Below are 20,997 nucleotides of genomic sequence, written 5' to 3' on the forward strand. Positions count from 1 at the left end.
AACATTAAAAATTATATTTTAGTTATTTTATTAACAAGTTCACCTGGATGGAGATGGAAGTTAAAAAATGAAAATCAAACGAACATAGTTGCATTCAGATGATTCATCTGGATGCATGGACGAAATGAAGAAACAAACAACACCCAGATGGAGCATCTGGATAGGACATCTAGATGGACCATCTGGATGCATCTTCCAGATGTACAAACGAACTTATATTGCTTTTGGAATAAGGTGCGCTTAGAGAAATTAATTAGACAGCTTTGTTTATATGTGGTCTCTCTAGTTCTTTTAGTTGTCGAGCTTGTTTATTCATGATTATTAATACGAAAATCTCCAAACCATTTATACATTTTATACTCTCTTCATTGCCGACCAACTATGTAATCCACAATTATTATATCACCGGAGAAAGATTCTCTTCCCCCGGCACAATTACACATACAAAATTCAAAATGGAGATACAGCAAGCCACCATCTATCATCTCCAAGTAAACAAACTCAGGTAGAGAAACAAACATCACCACACAAAAAAAATCACATGCCTATTTTTGATTCTGACCTTATGTGATCATATTGTTCAATCTTACTGCGGAGGGTAATAATAAGGTCACGTGCATCGTCCAAGAGCTTCCACACGTCTAGCTTCCCAACCATACTATGACACTCCCCCAATATCTCCTCCACGCTATTGTACTTCTCTATGATAACTTTCCTCCTCTGCAACACCGAAGCTGCTATCGCATACAGCAACATATCATCCGTAGGAGGCGCCTGATGCTTTATTCTACTGCTCCACGAAGACTTCCCAACCCCAGCTCTCACCGCAGCTTGCTCCGCCCACATCACTTCCCAGAGAAACAGCGTCTGCTCCAGCGTCAGCTCTCTCCTAAACATCACAAGCACCATTCTGTAGACAAAGAAACAATCCTCCGCCTTGACTTTCTCGAGATGCTTGTAGAGCTTCGAGTCTTTGGACTCGATGATCTTGGAGACTATGCCGAGCTGCCTCGTGATCCCAACTTCGTCGACCCTGAAGTTCTGACGAGCCTTCTTCATGAACCCCGCGAAACACCAGAAGGCCTCGTGGTCTTCGGGGATGACTGTGAGTATTGGGGAGAGAAGGTCGCTCATCCCTTGGCAGTAGCCTATCTCGGGGTCGTGCAAGGCGTAGGCTTCGAGGATGGCCACGAGGCGCGCGGCGTGAAAGATCTTCCATGGCTCTAAGTGAGTGTAGTCTTTTAGACTAACCGCTGCAGCAGCGCGTCGCGCTTTGGCTTCGGATACTAAGGCTTGGAATGGGGAGTATGGGAACCATTCTGTGTCGGCGCGGACTGCGTCTAGGCGGATTATACGCTGCCAGGTAACAAAATCCTCTTTGGTGCGGGAGATATTGTATATGCTTGATGGAGAAGTACTATTGTCATCTCTCCCTTGAGTAGAAGGAAAGGCATGAACAGAGTTGTTGTCGTCTAAAGAATCTGAGTCTGAAGACTCAGAGTTCACGTGTGTTGAGCCAGTGTAGTTTATGTCAAGAGTACATGAGACGTCGTCACTCATGTACCCAATATCTTCTGTGTTTTCTTTGTCGCTAGAGAGTGACTCATCAGAACAGGAACTGTCAGTGTCTTGCGGAAAAGACCAACCATTATGCTTGTCTTGAGCAGGTTTATTGATCTTGTTTAACTTGAACTCGCAGCTGTCTTGTCTTTGAAGCCTTTTGCATTTCCTGCGTAGTCTCTCATACGCTTTTCTGCATTTACAAGATTAAGTAAAAATGAAGCCGCAGATGATAAAGAAAATAATTAAAAGGATTCTCAAGCTGAGATTCGTGTGTGTTATCACCTTCTCTGAGTTCTTCTAGCACCTCTCTCTTCTTTGGAGCTATTTAAATCACACCTGTTTGTAAAGAAGAAAGTAAACAGAGGTAAGTGATTCAAAGCATGAACACTATGGCTCCCTGAGATTTTTGTGGCAGTAGGCAATTTCGTAAAGATTTTAATAATTTTTTTTACAAATTTGGGAGATATTAGGATATGTCTATGTAATTTTTTTCAAAAAAATTAGAGGCCAAATGTTTCATTCGGTTTTAAGTGTGACAATGTCGTTGATACCAACACACCACAAGAAACAAGGTCAAGATTTTCATTATAACAAATCAACTGCCATAAGTACATGGTTGTATGTGTGTACTTACACTCCAAGAAGGAAGGGCCACACCTCTGAACGGATGCTAGGATCAATACCCTATAAAGAAAACATAAGAAAAATGAATATTCCAAAAACATTTGTAAAACACTATCATCAAACTTCACAAAGGCTATGAGGATTAGACTCACTCTACTCCTGACTTTCTTCAACAAACCAACTCCTCTGTTCCGAAGTCTACCATCAGGGGTGAAGAAGCTTTTCCACCGTTGAAGCGTGAGGGGCTTTTTCCGTTTAAACCGTGACCACGGTGATTTTACTCGATTCCTGTATAGAAAATTGAAATGAGAAATCCTTGTAAATTTCTGATCAACCAAGTTAGGCTCTGATAACATAACAAGTTCAAGTTTGGTCCATTAGGACAGCAAAAACAAAAAAAAAAAAACAAAACGAAAGCCAATCACTTTAAAGTAAATAAAAGACAAGCCTTGTAATAAAAAGCAATGTACTAGATTTTTGAACAAAAACTCATCTAACAAGCAATCGACAGCAAACGGAAACGCGGATCAAAGAGACTGACATTGATAGAGAGAGAGAGAGAGAGAGTGATCAAAAAGACTCACGGATTGGAGGAGGAAGAAGAAGATTTTGCGGGAGATGAAGAAGTGACAAGGACAAGAGCAGAACGCAAGTGAGTCCATGGAGAGGAAGAAGACGAAGGAGAAGAGAACAATGGGGACGAAGGATTCGGAAAGGAAGACCTCGTTTGAATCCGTCTAAGAGCTTTCATCGAACCTAAGCTTTAAAACTAGCTCTTCCGCTTCTCTCTCTCTAGAAAGTTGAGATCTTTATATTTATCTCTCTCCGTCTAAGTCAATTCAGAGTAAAGAAGAAGGAGTCTTCATGCCTCCTATTTATCTGCCTTCGTAAAGTTCAATATAGTTGAGATGTGACCCACCACGTACAGAAAATAACTGACATTTTTACATATTACTTTCTTTTCTTATTTATTAAGTCATTCATCTTTTTCTTTCTACCAACACACATTGACTAAGTTCAAATTTTTTTATGTTCTAGATGATGTTGAAGCCTACAATAGTGATGTTTTTATTATCATCTGACTCTCATAATGATTTTTTTAGATTTTTTTCTTTTTCTTTTATGACCAAATTCATTGTAAATAATTCATTTTTTGATCTTACCCATATATCTTTCCAACTATAGTCTAAGTCTTTTCCTTGCCATTAATTCCTCATTCAGATTCCATTGTTTAAATTAGAAAAAATAATTTAATAAATATAATAAATGATATGAAATTCTAGTAGTCAACTAAATATACAATTTATAATACTTGTCCATCTTTCCTTAAATATATTGTACTTACCGATGATGTTCATTATTCTTTCCGTTTTATTTTAATTGTCGTTGAATAATTTTAATTTCTTTTATCATAAGTGTCGTGTTATATTTTCAATGTGTATGTTTTCTAGTTTTCCACTTTTATCTCTATTTTTAGTTTATTAACTAATTAATAAAGTCAAATAAAACACTTTATTAATTAGGAATATAGAAAATTTAAAGATTTTCTTAATATACATGAATAAACCTTAAACGATATCCCCTCCGGTTTGTTTTGTAAATCGTTTTAGAAATTTTGTTTTGGGTCAAAATAATTCTAAACAATTTATGATAACTATTGGTTTTATCTACCCTCAAATTTAAAGCATTTTCTAGAGTTAATAGTTTTAAGGTGGATATTAAATTAACGAAGAAGAATAATAATATATACATTATCTTAACTGTCTTAAATCGTATGAAATCCACTAAAACGACTTGCCAAACAAAATAGAGGGAATAGATAAAATGAAATGGAAAGAGTAATAAATTTTTGGCCGACAAAAAAAATTATGATAAATAAATATATAATTCAATGTTTAAATGATTTTTAGTTTATGTTAAAAAAAAACTATTTTTATCCTTCTTTTCTATTTTCATCACCATTTCTTTTGTTTTTACTATCAGATCTCGGCTTTACACAAACTACCATCAAATTTTATGTATTTATCTTCCATCTCAGACTACTCATTGTGTATCACACACTACATCTCAGTCAATAGTGTTTGAGAATAACATGGTTTCCAAACATTTTTATTAGATTACAGACGATCAAATGGTAGCAGAATCCAAACAAGTCCAGATTAGATTTGCATTCAACCCCTCTCATCATCCTCCGCATTTATTACAACAGCCTCTCCCACAACATATGGAGAGAACCGGCGAGTTAACCACTCGACTAAACAACCCAAAAGGCAAACCAAACCAAACCAGAGTAGTCCACTCACATCGACAAGTTAAAAAAAAAGTTTAAAGCTTGGAAGATGCTGGTTTATCAAGGAACCAAACAAGCTCCTCTTCAGCAGAAACCGAACCCGCAGGTACACTCCCAGTCTTGTTCAGAGCCATCTGCACAGGCTCGGCTTTCCCAGAACCGCAGACCACTAGAGCCACATGCGCAGAGGAGTTGATAACCGGGAACGTGAATGTGATTCTCTCAGACGGAGGCTTTGGAGAGTCGGTGATCGAAGCCACCCACTTCTTGCTCTCGTTGCAGAGACCATGTCCTGGGAATAGCGACGCCACGTGGCCGTCAGGGCCCATACCGAGAAGCATGAGGTCGAACTTGGGGAAACCGGTTGAGTCAGATACGCGGAGGACGTTGGTTTTGACCAAGTGTTTGAGGCATGTCTCGTAGTCATCAGCTGCTGCCTCGGCGGAGAGGGAGTCGTTGATTGCGTATACGTTGCCAGGAGGGATTGGAACCTGGTGAGAAAAGTGAAGTAAGTGTTTAGCTGACTCCTACTTGATCATGTGAGAGGAAGAGTGGAATGTTTGAGTAGTACCTTGGAAAGGAAATTATCATAAGCAAGTTTGTAGTTGCTGTCTTCGTGATGCTTGGGAACAACCCTCTCGTCCACCCAGAAGAAGTGCCACCTTGACCAATCGATTGAATCAACCTCTACTAACTTCCTGAAATGCCCTTCCCATCACAAGTAAGCATTACTAGGTAAGTAAGTCTAATGCTAAAGCTATGTTCTTGATTAGCCATAACATCTGAAAGCTCGTGGCTTTGAATCGAAACATACCGGAGGGATTTGATTAAGGAGCCGCCAGAGACAACGACAGTGAAAGCGCCTCTCTCCTTGCAAAACTTGTCGGAGAGATCCGCTGTGTATTTGGCCAAATCAATCGCCAGATTCTCCTCTGTGTCGAAGATCTCCACTCTCTTCTTATTCTCCTCTTTCCCCGTTTGCGACGCCGTGGTAGCCATGCTCCTGGCCTCCGACAGCTTTCTCCGACTGTCACCTACTCTCCTGATAGATCTACTTCCGATCGACGAAACCGATAACAAAGGAGACGGAGTAGAAGGGGGAGAACAAGTCAGATTCTTAGGGAAGAAAGATGAGAGAGAATCTGAGCGAGATGGGAAGTTGGTGGGGGAAGAGAAGAGAATCGAGCGAAGGAAAGAAGAAGAAGAAGCCATGGAGACAAAAAAGTGTGAGCTTTTTTATAGGTAAACTGAGTAACTTTGACTTTGTGGACAAGTGGATTAATAGCCCGACCAAACACATATGCTTAGAGTTGTGTCTTCTCAAACTTGACCGAACTGGTTCGGTTAGATAGATAAACCGTGTAAAAACTACAACCCATTTTACTGATACTTTTAATTTGGTGGATAGACCAGCTTAGGTTTCAGTCTAGACCACCTTAATAAAACTATACGAAATCTGATATATATATATAACTAGATTAAGATCCGCGTCTTGCACGGAATGAACATCGTATATATAAATTATTTTACGTATTATATGTTCTTTTATATATTATAAAATAATATATATATATTGGATGATAAAAAAGTCAGTAACTATTGCGTATAAAATTAACTTGGTGTGAATACGTAAATAAATTTTATTAATCCAAACGATCATTTTTTTATTTTCTATTTTATATAATTAAATTTACATAATATATACATAGATAAATAGTATATTTTTAATATTAATATATTTTTAAATGATGCGTTCTACTTATTTGTATCTTTTTATAACAAAAAATTCAAATTGCTGATGACAAATTTTCATTCTGCAATGTTTTTGAAAGTTTTTGTAATTTATATTTTTTTTATAAACATTCAATGCAAATTTTAAATTTTAAATATTAAGTTGTCAGTATTTTTTCAAAGATTTTTTTCAAAAAAATTTGTTCAAACCAAATTTCAAAATTAAAATATTTATGTATTTTCTATGGTATATAGTTTAATTAAAAGATGTTAATATATATGAGACTTTCTACTTACATGATTTTGTAATAATTTGTATCTTGTCATAAAAAAATTAAATCATGGAACATAGAAATTTCAATGTGAGACTTTTAAAAAAGTTCAAAATATAGCATATACGAAAAAAATCTAATTTTTTATTATATGATTAATATTATTGTTTAATTTATTTTAATAACTTAAAGTTAAACAAAAATGATAGATAATACACTAATTTGTATCAAGTCTTTATTTTTCAAAATCATTAATTGTCATATATACTTTAGCCATATTAGACAATTCCATAATTTTTATTTAAGGAAAGAATTGAGACATTAATAATTAATTTATGGTTAGTTTAATAAAAAAACATATTATATATTTATATGGACCAACCTACTTCTCTAAAGATTCTAAGAATCATTGTGGTGATGACACGTGACTACCTCAAATGCTGTAATGCTTCTTTTTTAATATATAGGATATATATATATATATATATATACATATATATAACTATCTGCTCTATTAAACATTTAAAATAGAACTACAATATAAAATTAACATTTAAAAAATTTAAAATAGAACTACAGTAGCAAAATGCGTCCCATAGTGATAATACAAAGATGAAAAATAATATATTTTTTAGATCAAACTTTACTTTTTATAAAATTCTTACTCTCCAATGTCTCCATGAATGGAAAAAGTGTACGTACATGAAAACAAAATCATCTATGCCAAACAAACATCTATTACAAGAAAGAAAATACAACATAAAAAGATAGGGGCATACAAAACGTTTAAACAACTAATAATGTCAAGAAGTCCTCTAATCTCAGCGACTAGAGCTGTTCAATATGGTAAAACGAACCGTACCGAACCGAACCGAACCAAAATAGACCATATGGTTCGATTCGGTACGGTTCGGTTTTACCATATCTTTTATTGCTATCAATCCCTGCTTTTAAAGGATAAAACCCATAAACTAAGGGAAATTAGACCAAATAATAAAAAGAAAACATAAATTCATTAACTATCCAAAATCACCTCCTCTCTCATATTTTTACTTCCTATCTCTCTTACCTCTCTCTCTCTCTAAATCTAATTTATTTATTTTTGGTTATTTGGCAAATAAACTCGTAAACTAACTACAATAAAATAATTCTGGTAGCAATATTAATAACAATAAAAAGATGTAGTTTTATTGTATACCAAATGAGAAATCAATCTAAACCGAGATTAAACCAATTTATTACAATTACTTTATTAGACAATTCTTAATATATTTCACTATTTTTTTATTTTCAAATACAGAAAATCTATAATAAAAACAAATAAAGTATACTCTATTGTATTTTTCTATAATAATATATTCTAAATGTAGAGTAAAATATAATAGATGAATAAGTAGTAATTTCTAATTTTTAATCTATAATTGAGGAATCCTATTTTAAATAATGTATTAGAATAAATTTTATTTATATTATATATTTATTATGTTTTTGAGAAAATAGAGAGATGGTCTTAGAACAAATACAAGAGAAATACAAATAAAGTTCAAATATGCCATAAATTGCATAACAAAAGTTTTTCTTTTTTGGACAAAGAAGTAGTTGTTTTCTTCTATATATATATATTTTTTTGAAAAGTAGAAACTTGTAATATTATTTTCCATTTATGGAATGTATATGCGCTGGAATTCAAAGTTTCTTATTTAGATTTATCGTTGTCTCGGATGAGTTCGGTAGACCTGAAAGATCAGGCCTAGGAATCATCATCACGAATGAACGTGCTTGTATATATATGTGCTGAGGGGACTTTAGTCCCTTACATCATTCACTTTCGTGATTCATTGGATGTAACGATAGTGGGAGAAAATAAAACTTTCATAGCGTTCACTTATTACATTCTTTTGAAAATAACTTTTGGAGTAGAATTTTCCTATATGCATTCTTTATAACTAAATAACTAAAATTGACACAATAAGAAAAAAATGTAAAGTATATGAAACAATGTTATCAAATTGCTTTAGTGTGCTTATTTTACTAATTTTTTTAATTCTTTCATTTACATTTTTGAATTTGTAAATGAAAATGAGGACGGGAATGTTTCTAACAAGGATCTAGGCTCAACAATGTTAAAAACTTTTTTTTCAGTGAGTAAAAAAGAGTTACACAGAGTTCCCATCTTTGATGAATTGAATGTTAACTCAACAATTCCTGTCTGATGAATTGAATGTTGAGTATGCACTATTTCAACACGCTTATTATTGAAGGAACACCACATGACATTCAAATCTTCATTGACAACTCCCAAATAGTCTCTTTATTCACCGAGCTTCTTAGTTCTAACATGGAAGTCAACAAGTCATTGGTAATTAAAATCCTCATTGACAGCTGCCAAATTGTTTCTCTATTCATCAAACTTCTTAGTTCTAACATGGATGACAAAAAGTCATTGGTACATCATTTTAGATCCCTAATCTTTTGGCTTTATAATATCAAATAATTTTATGTTTTTGTAAGATTATGTTTTTCCTTCATTAAAGGTTGTTCACGTGTTAAAAATATTTTTTTCAATATAGTACTAGAATGTTGGGACGAATGATTATGGATCGATGAAGACAATGAAAGGACAATGAAAACAAAAGTATCGCGTCTGGATTCTCCAACAATATGAAATGTAAAATTGCAGTGGACGCTAATAAGAAAAGTAAAAGATGTAGAATAGCATGCATTCTTCTTCCTTTGACACTGATTGTGGTGCGCTATCAAGAGTTGGGTGGCTCAGAGTAGTACTAGATGAAACTCAGACAATTAAGAATTATAGAACACTAGTGGCAAGAGCATGTTGCACTCTTCGAGTCAAAAGAAGGTGGTGTTTGTCTAGTACGTGAGGTTCCTTAGATATATTTCATATGGAATGTACAAGTCATTTTATCATACAATCAAGCTGTTCTAAAGGCTATAATGATGCACCGTACCAAAGGTAGCCTGACATCTCTCTATTCTCTTAGATGGTTGGTTGAGTGATTTATAATGGTCAGAACTTCACAATCTGATTAACGTTATTCTATGTTATCTTGACACCCTCTGATTTTTAACGGTTTATCTATAACATATTGTTCTGATATCTAGAAAATTTGCTTGATGGGCAACCCATAATCAATCTACTCTCTTGCGGAGTCATGACCCCTCTCTCTTATTCAATCAACACCATACGCTCTGATACGTAGATACGCTTCAAAGACATTAGAATTATTCTGCATGAATGGGGCATCCACTTGAGCATGTTATAAATTACAAGTTATGTCAAACTATTTTGAATTAAACCAACTATTCTGAATCAAACCAGTAGTTGCTACTCTTTTGAATTCAACCAACGACAGTGTAGTTTTTCGAAACCCATATGTAGCTCTCGCTCTTCCATTATTACATAAAAACTAATTAATGAGAAGTTCCATTGCTATTATTTAAAATTATTAACATTAAAATACCTAGAAACCAATGAGAAAAAGATGGATGTTGTTATCTTACGTGTGTTTTTTTTTTGGAAAAGTTCCATTGATTTTAGGTTACAAAACTCGTAATATATGGACTGGTTTATTAAAGGATAAAATAGATCACCACCTATACCAACAACTACGATAATAAACTAGGTTAAGACCCACGCCTTGCGCGGGATGAACATTATATATATAAATTATTTTATATATTATATGTTTATATCATATTATGAAATAATCAATATATATTGAATAATTAAAAATTCATTATCTACTACTTATATAATTAAATTGGTGCGAACATATAAATAAATTTTATAAATCAAAAAAATATTTTTTCTATTTGATATGATATATAATTAAATTTAAATGATAGTAACATATATATGGTTTATTTTAATATTAATATTTATTATATGATGCTTTTTGTTCATATTTTTTTTTATCATTTGTATCAGTTATAGCAAAAAGTCTAAATTAGTGATAACAAAATTTTCACTATGGGATTAATGGTTTAAGTAATTTATAATATTTAAAAAAAATTAAGTTGTCAATATTTTTTCAAATTTTTTATCAAAAAAATGTTCAAAGTAAATTTCAAAATTAAGATATTTATGTATTTTTATATGGCATATAGTTTAATTTAAAATGATACATATATTTATATATCTTTTATTTTTGATACTTATTAAGTGAGACTTTCAACTTATATTATTTTTTAATTATTTGTATCATGTCATAACAAAAGTTTTAAATCATAGATCACAAAATTTGAATGTGAAACTTTTAACAGTTTTAGTAATTTATACTCGTTTTTAAAAATTCAAAATATAATATTTAAATAATTTTTTTAATTTTTATTATATGGTTACTATGATTGTTTAATTTATTTTAATAGCTTAAAATTAAACAAATATAATTATAATACACACTTATTTTTATCAAATCTTTATTATTCAAAATCATTAATTGTCATATATACTTTAGTCACATTAGGAAATTTTGTAATCTTATTTAAGAAAATAATGAAGCACATTAATAATGTATGTATTGTGGTTTAATAAAAAACTTATTATATTTTTAGATGGACCAACATTTTTCTCTAAAGATTCTAAGAATCATTCTAGTGATGACACGTGGCTACAAAAAAAATGTTTCAATGCTTCTCAAATAATATATAGAGGATGTCTAGTAGCAATAATAATAACAGTAAAGGATAAGATGTAGTATTACTGTAAACCAAATGAGAGATCAGTGATCACTTTAAACCGGGATCAAACCAAATTTATTATTGTTACTTTATTATAACACAGACAAGACAAATACAAACAAAGCAGTTTTGCAAGATTCAGCCGAACCAACTCCATCTTATTTATTACATCCGACCATAGCTTTTTATTTGAAAACGTAAAAGGAAAGAGATACAAGATAAAAAGTGAACTGAATCTCAAAGGCATTTTGGGAGCTCGGACGCAGCCGCTTTGTCGAGATACCAAATGGCTTGTGTATCAGCTGAGAGCCTAGCTGAAGGCAAGTTGAAATCATCATTAAAGACCTTTGCAACCGCATCGGCTTGAGCCTCACCACAAACGGCCATGAGGTTGTAGGAAGCACAGTTGATGACTGGTAAAGTGAAGGTGATTCTCTTTGGTGGTAGTTTTGGGGAGTTGGTGATATAAGTCACCAAACTAGCCTTCTCCTTGATCTGATAATGTCCTGGGAACAAGGACGCCATGTGGCCGTCTGGACCCATCCCTAGGAGCTGGAGATCGAACTGAGGAAATCCTGAGGATTTGTATGTGCGGATGATGTTTTGGTTCACCAATCTTTTGATGCACTCCTCGTAAAGTATTGCAGCGCCCTTGGCATCACCAAGGGCTGCACAGTTTTGGTCTATTGCGTAAATGTTCGAAGTTGGAATAGGAACCTACATTAGTTGTATTTAAGTATATATCAGAGCCGTCTAACAAATAACGTGATGTTATAAATCTATGGAAAACAAACAATTGTATATCACAATATTTGGACTATTCTACTAACTTTTTTGTTTGTTTTAAATCTGCGTTGAATCTTTAAATCAGTGTAGCCCTCAAGTAGTTTACTCACCATATTTTATAAGACAAGTGTGACATAACTAACCAAGTAAGAGTGAAATAGTTCGTGGCTAAAATAAAACCTAGCTAGGGAGATCGAGATCATGTTTTTTCCCCGAATCTTTTACCACTAGGCCACTATGGTTGTCGACTTGTCGTCCATTGACTTTTTGATTTACAAGCTATAAGCAAATGAATCCCACATGGTTATCAAGTTCCTGAAATTATATTTTCTTTGATGAATTTTGAATATGTGTATGAATTGGGAACTAAAAATGGAGATTTATAACTTGTTATATAAGCTGAGAAAATAAGATATTGAAATGCCGATCATAATGTTACCTCGGAGAGAAAACTGTCCAAGGTCTGTTTGTAATTACTGTCCTTATCGTCCAATGGAACAACCCTCTCGTCGACCCAGAAGACGTGCCACTTTGACCATTCAGTGTCAGCGTATTCGGGAACCAACAACTTTCTGCAAAACTTAGTTACATTAGATATTTCTGAAATATTAAACTACAAATGAATAATCAAAGATTTTATAGTACATACTTGAGCCAAAGGACGAGGTCACCACCAGATAGAACGATGGTGAAATAGCCTCTTTTCTTGCAGAACTTTTTGGAGAGATTGAACGTGTACTCGGCCATAGCCTTAGCTACGTCATCCTCAGTGTCAAACACCTTCTTCTCCCTCTTCGTGTTCGCTGAATAAGATGCCATATGATTCTTGGTGAAGAAAAGAAGAAGTGAAGATTTAATAACTAAAGAAGGAGAAGATATGATGATGAGAAAATGCTGCGAGTCTTGATTCTTATATAGGCAACGCAGTCAAGGTTTCTTCATACTCGCTAATTAAAATAATCATTATTTCACTTCTTATTCACAATTAACAATATATATACATACAGAATTACTATTACTCGACCATATTTAATATTTCAACAACCTTTAAGTTACGAAACACATCAAAAAATCGTTTATTTTGTGTTCAAAGAAAAAAATCGTTTATTTATCAAAATTTTGGGTTTGACTTGAGGGTGTGTTGTCGACCAATAAAGTAATGTTATTTCAAATAGATTGATGAAAAAAATCATCAAAATCAGAAGTTATGTTTTTTTTGTTTAGCCAGTTTGGTTCGTATTTGGAGTTGGTTAAGTTCATGTGTTGATCCGCAAGATGAGCTGCCTAGAATCGTCGTTGGAACGTGCTCTTGATTTTATTTAATTACTTTAAGAAAGTAATCAAATAGTTTAAGAGTACGATGGCTTTTTTCCTTTTTGTTAAATGACTACGACGATATGGTCTTCTCTATTAATTAGTTATGAATTAGTTAGTACCCACGAGGAAATCAAATAAAACAAAATACTAATACCAAATGTACAACTAGAATATTGTTTTGTCTCCACTCCACGCTTACCTGCACATGACTAGACCTTATCGACACAAACCAGAGACTTGTTTAATCATTAGTATGCACATAATAGATCCGCAGGTATTCTTGACCAAAAATAAAGATACGCAGGTATTTTTCTTCTAATTAAACCGGCCGTTAAGGTTTGAAATTTTGGTCCATATATATATACCTCTGAAAGCTTTTATATCAACAATCAGAAAAAAATTTGAATACTCTGTTCTTTTAAAAATTAAAGCAGTTGTACGTCATATATCCTAGGCTTGGTACATCTATAGCAAATCATTTCACATAGACACGTGAGATTTTATATGTATTTAGAATGAGTGAAAATGGAGAATAATTACTTGTTCCGTTCTCTAGTTCGCCATGACACACCATCCATTTCTCTAGTATACAGAAGATTTTGTTAAAATGGTTGTCCAAGTTTTTGAGCCACACAATTTATCTTCTCTACATCGAGATAATTAATGACCATAAGAAATAAAGTAAATCTCTCTTCATTCATGAATGTGAAGGTTTTCGAATATTATAGTAACCCAAAGTGTTGTCCAAAAAAAAAAGAAAAACCCAAAGTCACAGCCTGGGGGCACACACACACAACAAACTGGCGACACGCAAAAATGCATCAGCCTGTTAATTATTGAGCACACATGCAACCAAACCGCACCAACTCGGTCTCACAAAGCAACTAAGAGAGGTTATTTTAGATATAAATTGTGATATATATTTATTTGATAAAATTTTAGTTATAAAACTTATATGACGTAAATTTATTGACTCTAACATTTTATTTGTATAAAACTATTTGATGACAACTTAAACCAAGCATATTCTCGCATATATAGATATATGTTTTTATATATATATAGTTATATGTTCTTAAGAATAAAAACCATTTAATAATATGTTCTTGTATATTAATTTAATTAATTTCATATTAAGTAATTTTTGTAGTATATAAACCTGCAAAAAAAAATTATACTTATTTTCAACTTTTTATAAATTGATTGAGTGGTTTTAAATCAAATAATTTTTTTTTAAAGATAAATAAAAGTTATTAAAAAGGTAGGACCTAATGTCTTACATTGCTTAGACACAAGATTAGTTATTGTGTTGTTTGGAAACACATTTAGTAGTAGAATGTTATTTTCTATAATTAGAAGATGGAATATAACTATATAATAGAATAATGTATTTAATTTAAAAACTTACAAAAAGTTAGGTCCATGATAATGATTATGTTTTAATAATAGAGATGATTGAAATTTATCAATTGCAAATTGCTTTATGGATGTATATCAAAGTTTTGTGCTGTTTTCAAAATTGACAATCCAGTTATTCTCTCCTCTACCTTGATTTGTCTTAAGGAGATCCTCAAAATTAGCGGAAATAAAGGGTGTGAGTCCTATAAGCAGCATGCTCATAATACATTCAAATAACATTCTACTACTAAATGTTATCCTGCTATCGTGAAATTGGTCTACGGTAAGTAAATTTTACCTTTTAACCCTTATTTTTTTTATCAATCTCATTTTTATGTTGGGTTCCATGTACTTTTCAGTGATAACAACTACAACGAAGATCACATGTCACTTATGAACGTTTTAGTTAATATGGCTAGTGGAAAAGGATATCCAACTCTTTTTCCACAATATGTTTACTTTTCACTTACAAAATTCAATTTTCCACAATATGTTTTCATAGAGCATTGTCTTGTTCACATCATTCTCAAAATTTTCAAAAACAATGATGACTCTTAGGTCAAGAGTCACACTTGTCATTTAATCGAAGTGATAACATTAGTAAATGAAGTTGGAGTTATGGTAAATTTTTATCTCTCTATATATGTATGTATAAAATTCTTTTAATTTGTTTTCATATGTTGCAAATTTCATTTTGTAGGAAGTGATGGAATCAAGGATTATGGAACACATCATTGGTGAAATTCCAATTGGTCGTGTAAGAAGAACCGATGCTGATGATCATAAATATGTGGAAAGGACTGCTATTTCGATTCAACTCATAATCTCTATGGTGTTGCTGGACACATAAGTTATAATAACACTTATCTTTCAATATGAAATTTACTATTTATTAGAACTAAAAGTATTCTTTTCATGCTGATTGTCCAATAGTAAACTAAAAGATGCTCAACAGATGCCCAAAAATGCTACAATAATTGATTTGTTTTGTTTCTCAATCGTAAACTAAAAGATGCCTAAAAACTAAAATAATGAGATGCCTATTTATAGCAATTACAAAAGATATATATTTATAATATTAAAGTCGGATTAACGTTAAATCGATTATGTAATATTTTCCATAATTGTAATGTCATAATAAATCAGCGTAAAAAAAAAGAGTTGGATTAACGTTGGTGGTTGATTTATGGGATAATCACTATTCATTTGACTTTTCAACATTATCTTCTCCTACTAACAATTTTTAAATTACTACTCTCTCTGTTTTTAAAAGATCCATATTCTATAAAAAACTTTTGTTTCAAAAAAAATACATATTTTATATTTTTAATATAAGTTTTGTCAACTAATAACGAGAAATTATGAAGTTTAAGAACATTAATTGCAATTCATAAAATCTTATTAGTTTAAAAATGTAAGAAATATAAAATTATAAAAATATGCATTTATAGCTAAATTTTAATATGATTTATTAAAGTGTGAAAATTATAAAACATGGATTTTTTAGATACGGATGGAGTATAATATGTTCTAAATAAAATTAGGTTTATGATAATAGGATTTAATCTTGTAATTTGATGATCAACGTCATGGTGAGCCTCATTCAGACCCGACTCTGGTAGCAAGCTACATTGACAAACACATACAGAACCGAATTGATTAAGTGTGTGGGAAAGCTCACAAAAGTATGACAAGGCAAAGCAGCTATGGTTCGGGTCAGTGGCGTGCCTAGGGTAAGTGGGGCTCAAGGCAAATTTTAAAACAATATAGTATTTTTAACATATTTTTTATTTATAAAAAGCATGATTCTAAAAGAAAAACAATTCTTGAACGGGGAAGAGTCGAAGTTGCCTTTCATGTGCACATCGATACCTCAAGCAACCACTACACTATAACATATTTTACAAATTAGGGGCCCCAAAATCTTTATATTTTGAAGGGGGCCTGAGGCAAAAGCCTTTTCTGATACATACTAGGCACGGCTCTGGTTCGGGTTGAGATGTTTCTTTCTAGAAAAGTAGTTAGGTTTCAAACAAAGTCACATTTATTGTAAAAAGAGGTTTTTCTTTATCTGAATCTAATCTAACATTTCATTTTAAAAATCTTGTAATTTGATACACGGGAGGAAAGCGATTTGAGTCATCTGAATGATCTGGCCAGGACAGATGGTTGATTGCTCGTCTGAAAGTTCATCTCCTAAGTCCTAATAGTACATACGGAAGGATAATCTCTGAGTTTGACATGTGTATCCTTGGAAGAATGAGACAACCATTTCTTAAAGATTTAGTGGGGCTTTAAGATGAATGAATCAAGGATTTAAAAAATATTTAAAATATTTATTTAAAATAAAAAAAATATTTTAAAAATATTATAATTTAATATTTTTATTGTTTTATGAAATATATAACATATGTAAATGTTTTTAAAATCGATTTGAAATAATTTTTTATTATTTTTTCATTGCAAATAGTTTGATTTTCTTTTTAAAAACGTGCAATTATTTTTAATTTTTTTCTAAAAAAGTTTCAAATATCATCATAAGAGGTGGTATTTCAATTCATTGTTTTTTACTATAAATAGGATCCGAATCCACCAAATCACATTTGATAAATTTTATTGACAAAATTCATATTTTCTAATAAGTTAGAGTTTGAAAAAACTTATACGTAAGCTTGAATTTCATATGGAATTTATAAAGGTTAGATACAATAAAAGGGGGTTTGAAAAAAAAATGAAATCGTCTTAAATCATTGATCCAATAAAATTAAGGTTTGTGATTGTTTCATTTTACATGGAATATTAACAATTGATAGCCACTTTATAATAGGTTAAACAGATAAAAGAGTTAATCTATAAACTGGGTGAATAAAGATTACATCTCTATAACATGTTGCACAAGAAAAGGTTCCAACATAATGAATAATTAAACAAAGAGTTAAAAATAACAGAAGGTTCAAGGGAGATTTAGTTTTAAAACAAACATCCGCGAGCATCAAACGGCCAGCTTATTGCATTGAAGTTCAGAGGAGACCTTTAGCTCAACTCAGCAACCTCTGCCTTGATTTCTCTTTTGAGTTCTTCTTTGTACTCTTCAAAAGTGCCTTGGAAAAAGGTCACTGTTCCATCTTTTACAACCCAAATCTCACTCTTCTCCTCGTCCTGGCAGACACGTGATATGAGCCTCGAGTCGTGACTCACCAACACAACTCCACCTTTGAACCCATCCAGTGCATCCGCCAAAGCATCTATAGTCTGCATGTCCAGGTGATTCTTTGGCTCGTCTAGAAGCAATATGTGTGGCTTCATCATTGAGATGGAGGTTAGCACAACCCTAGCCTTTTGTCCTCCAGCAAATTTTCAATTGGAGTGAAATGGTTGTTACCTTGTAGCCCAAACTTGCCCAGCTTGGCACGCACCGCCTTTTGGTCGCCCTCTTGGTCGGGATGAAGACGAAGAAGGTAGTGAACCGGTGTCTCCTCCATTTTTAACTGGTTTACAAAGTGCTGAGAGTACCTGCCGATCCTCAGCGTTTGGCTTCTCCTCACTTCACCCTCTGTTGGAACTAAATCTCCCGCAACAAGATTCAAAAGAGTGGACTTGCCCCGCTCCGTTTGGCCCAACTATCACCACTCGTGTCCCCATGTCTATGCCTAGGTCAGCATCCGAGAGCTTAAAATCTAGTCTCTCGGGGTAGCTGAAGCTAACCTCAATTGGTGATTCCATTAACCGAACATAACATGTTTAAGTCGGGATAATTAGTGATAAAAATCTAAATACCACCATTACTGAAATACCGGTTTCGAAAGACATTATTATAACACAGGGCAGGGTTATAATCACTCAAACACAAGTTACATAATTAGACATAAACAATAAATTAATTGGTGTTCCAGATCATTTGGTACGTACTATACGTAAATACGCAAAATGCATTATTAGCCGGTTATTCGACACACATGCAAGCAAGCAAACTCCAACAACACGCTCCACAAAGCATGACTTGGAGAGATTATTTTATTATTCATATAAAGGACACCATTTATTAATGTGTTTAGCTCTCTAAAGCAATGAAGCAGCTGCTTTGTCAAGGTACCACATTTGTTCGACTTGGGCAGTAAGATGAGCAGCAGGTAAGGCGAGATTGTTGTGCTTAAAGATATCAGCGATGGAGCGTGCACATTGCTCTGTGTTGTCGTCGCAAACGGCCACAAGATTGTACAAAGACGAGTTGATGACCGGTAAAGTCAATGTGATTCTCCTTGGTGGCGGTTTTGGGGAGTCGGTAATGTGAGTGACCCATTTGTCCGTCACATTGATCTGAGGACGTTCCGGGAAGAGAGACGCCATGTGGCCATCAGGACCCATCCCTTGGAGCTGGAGATCGAACTGAGGAAATTGGCCATTTGGACATAGTGGGAGTATCTTTTCCTTCACCAGGTTCCTCAAGCACTCCTCGTAGAGCGTCGCACAACGCTCCGCGTCACCATCAGCGGCACATTGTTTGTCGATTGCGTAGATGTTCTCCTTCGGAATCCCAACCTAAATACACGTGGTTAAATTTTAACCAAACAAAAATATTTGAGGTTTTTTTGCACGGCTATCAATGGATATGAATAATGAAACCACTTGTTACGTGATAAATGATAACTAATCGAAAATATAATAATAACGATGATAAAACCTTGGAGATAAAACCATCCATGGCGAGTTTGTAGTTGCTGTTTTGATCTTCATGTGAACAGACCCTCTCGTCCACCCAAAAGACGTGCCACTTTGACCATTCGACTGATTCTTTGTATGGTGATTCCAACAACTTGCTGCAACAATTTATTAGTTAAAGCATCATATATCACTAGATTTGTCTTTAAGAAAAAAAAAAAGAAAAGAATAAGAGAGTGAAATGGGGAAGATATTAAATATGTATACCCGAGCCAATCGATGAGGCCACAGCCGGAGAGAACAACGGTGAAAATTCCTTTCTCCTTGCAGAACTTGGCCGAGAGATGAGCAGTGTACTTAGCCAATGCTACCGACAATTCATTCTTGGTCGCAAACACCTCCCTCTTCCTCTGCGTAGTTTCTGCCATCGTTGCCTATATTAAGAATGTGTTTGTAAGTTGTTAAAAGAAGAAATGTGTTTGTAAGTTGTTAAAACAAAAAAATGTGTTTGTATATATTGTTAAGGATTGGGGGTTTCTTGCTATTTATAGAGATCGAGTGCTTCTAGGAGCTCGATGTGACGTTTTAGTTAGCAACGTGATTCTTATGGCCGGATCAATCGATTGGCTTCTCCAAGAGTGAAATGGGGAAGATATTAAACTGGTCAAATATTGTCCTTCTCACTTTTTAGTAATTACTTCTAAGCTTCTCCAATAGAATGTGCCCTCAAAACAGTTTCAGAAATCAAATATTAATTATGCTTTTGTTTCAAGATGTCCTCAGCTTGAAATCAACATAATTCACGCAAGATATTATTCACCATTACAATTGGTGGTGATTTTTCCAATAAAAGAAAAAATAGATAGCAAAAGTAGTCCATTGTCCATTAGACCAGTTCGTTCTCCTTTTACTAAAGTTCAGTGTTTTGAAAACCGGACCGGACGAACCATAATTCGCTCTTTTAACCAGTTTTAAGTTGTACTAAAAACTGGATTTGAGTTAAACCGGAAAATTTGGTAAAACCGGTGATCCGGTTTAATATTAAAACTCGGTTTTCTCAATTTAAGTTAAAAATATTTAAAAATTGCAATTTTTAAGAATATTTCACTAAAAAGATATTTTTATTTTTAAATAAATTAGTTTTCATTATATTTTTATACTATGTTTTAAGTTTTCATTTTATTTATGTATCAATTTTAGTTAGATTCTAGTAATGATATAAAATTTTATAAAAATAATTTTATAACTATACATATATATTACAATGCCGAGTAAATGTCTCATCCGGTTTTTAAAACATTGCTAAAGTTTGTAAAAACAAATTTCCCGTTTTGTTTCTTTTTTTATATGGTTAAAGAATCATTAACAAAGAAGCACCTGGTGAAAGAAATGTTATCTCAAATAAATATAAATTGCTTAAAAATGTATCAAAAATGTGAAGTTCTTGAGGAATATAATTTCTGGCTATATTTTCTGAAGATACGTACTAAGACTTTTGGAGGTTGACATGGGTGTTACATGATAGTAATTGATGTTTGTGTCACACCAGTAGTAAGACAGTCGACCAGCTTGCAAAGATGATCGACAAAACTGTTCGGAATCGTACTTCTACCAAATACTCCACCAACCCAAGGTTACATGGATTGATGAATAGAT

The 20,997-nt window shown here is 33.1% G+C and overlaps 4 protein-coding genes across 4 annotated transcripts; all 4 read right to left on the reverse strand.

Annotated features, from left to right (window-relative positions):
- Positions 1-258: 258 nt before the first annotated feature.
- LOC106348259 (rab GTPase-activating protein 22) lies at positions 259-3,254 on the reverse strand. Its single transcript, XM_013787970.3, has 5 exons — positions 2,772-3,254; positions 2,340-2,475; positions 2,198-2,247; positions 1,846-1,899; positions 259-1,753 (listed from the first exon to the last, which is right to left on the reverse strand). The coding sequence occupies exons 1-5, from the start codon at positions 2,936-2,938 to the stop codon at positions 538-540; spliced, it is 1,623 nt and encodes a 540-aa protein (XP_013643424.2). The 5' UTR covers positions 2,939-3,254; the 3' UTR covers positions 259-537.
- Positions 3,255-4,280: 1,026 nt separating this feature from the next.
- On the reverse strand, positions 4,281-5,794 carry LOC106348258 (6-phosphogluconolactonase 3, chloroplastic-like). Its single transcript, XM_013787969.3, has 3 exons — positions 5,292-5,794; positions 5,049-5,175; positions 4,281-4,968 (listed from the first exon to the last, which is right to left on the reverse strand). Exons 1-3 carry the CDS (start codon positions 5,687-5,689, stop codon positions 4,513-4,515), a joined length of 981 nt encoding a protein of 326 aa, XP_013643423.2. The 5' UTR covers positions 5,690-5,794; the 3' UTR covers positions 4,281-4,512.
- Positions 5,795-11,169: 5,375 nt separating this feature from the next.
- LOC106351998 (probable 6-phosphogluconolactonase 4) lies at positions 11,170-12,932 on the reverse strand. The gene is made up of 3 exons (XM_013791692.2): positions 12,617-12,932; positions 12,407-12,539; positions 11,170-11,898 (listed from the first exon to the last, which is right to left on the reverse strand). The coding sequence occupies exons 1-3, from the start codon at positions 12,784-12,786 to the stop codon at positions 11,419-11,421; spliced, it is 783 nt and encodes a 260-aa protein (XP_013647146.1). The 5' UTR covers positions 12,787-12,932; the 3' UTR covers positions 11,170-11,418.
- A 2,955-nt stretch (positions 12,933-15,887) lies between these two features.
- Positions 15,888-19,833, reverse strand: LOC106351996 (probable 6-phosphogluconolactonase 5). The gene is made up of 3 exons (XM_013791691.3): positions 19,609-19,833; positions 19,364-19,499; positions 15,888-19,221 (listed from the first exon to the last, which is right to left on the reverse strand). Exons 1-3 carry the CDS (start codon positions 19,767-19,769, stop codon positions 18,742-18,744), a joined length of 777 nt encoding a protein of 258 aa, XP_013647145.1. The 5' UTR covers positions 19,770-19,833; the 3' UTR covers positions 15,888-18,741.
- Between the last annotated feature and the right edge of the window lie 1,164 nt (positions 19,834-20,997).

Source organism: Brassica napus, chromosome A6, assembly GCF_020379485.1.
Source record: "Brassica napus cultivar Da-Ae chromosome A6, Da-Ae, whole genome shotgun sequence".
Taxonomy (NCBI): Eukaryota; Viridiplantae; Streptophyta; class Magnoliopsida; order Brassicales; family Brassicaceae; genus Brassica; species Brassica napus.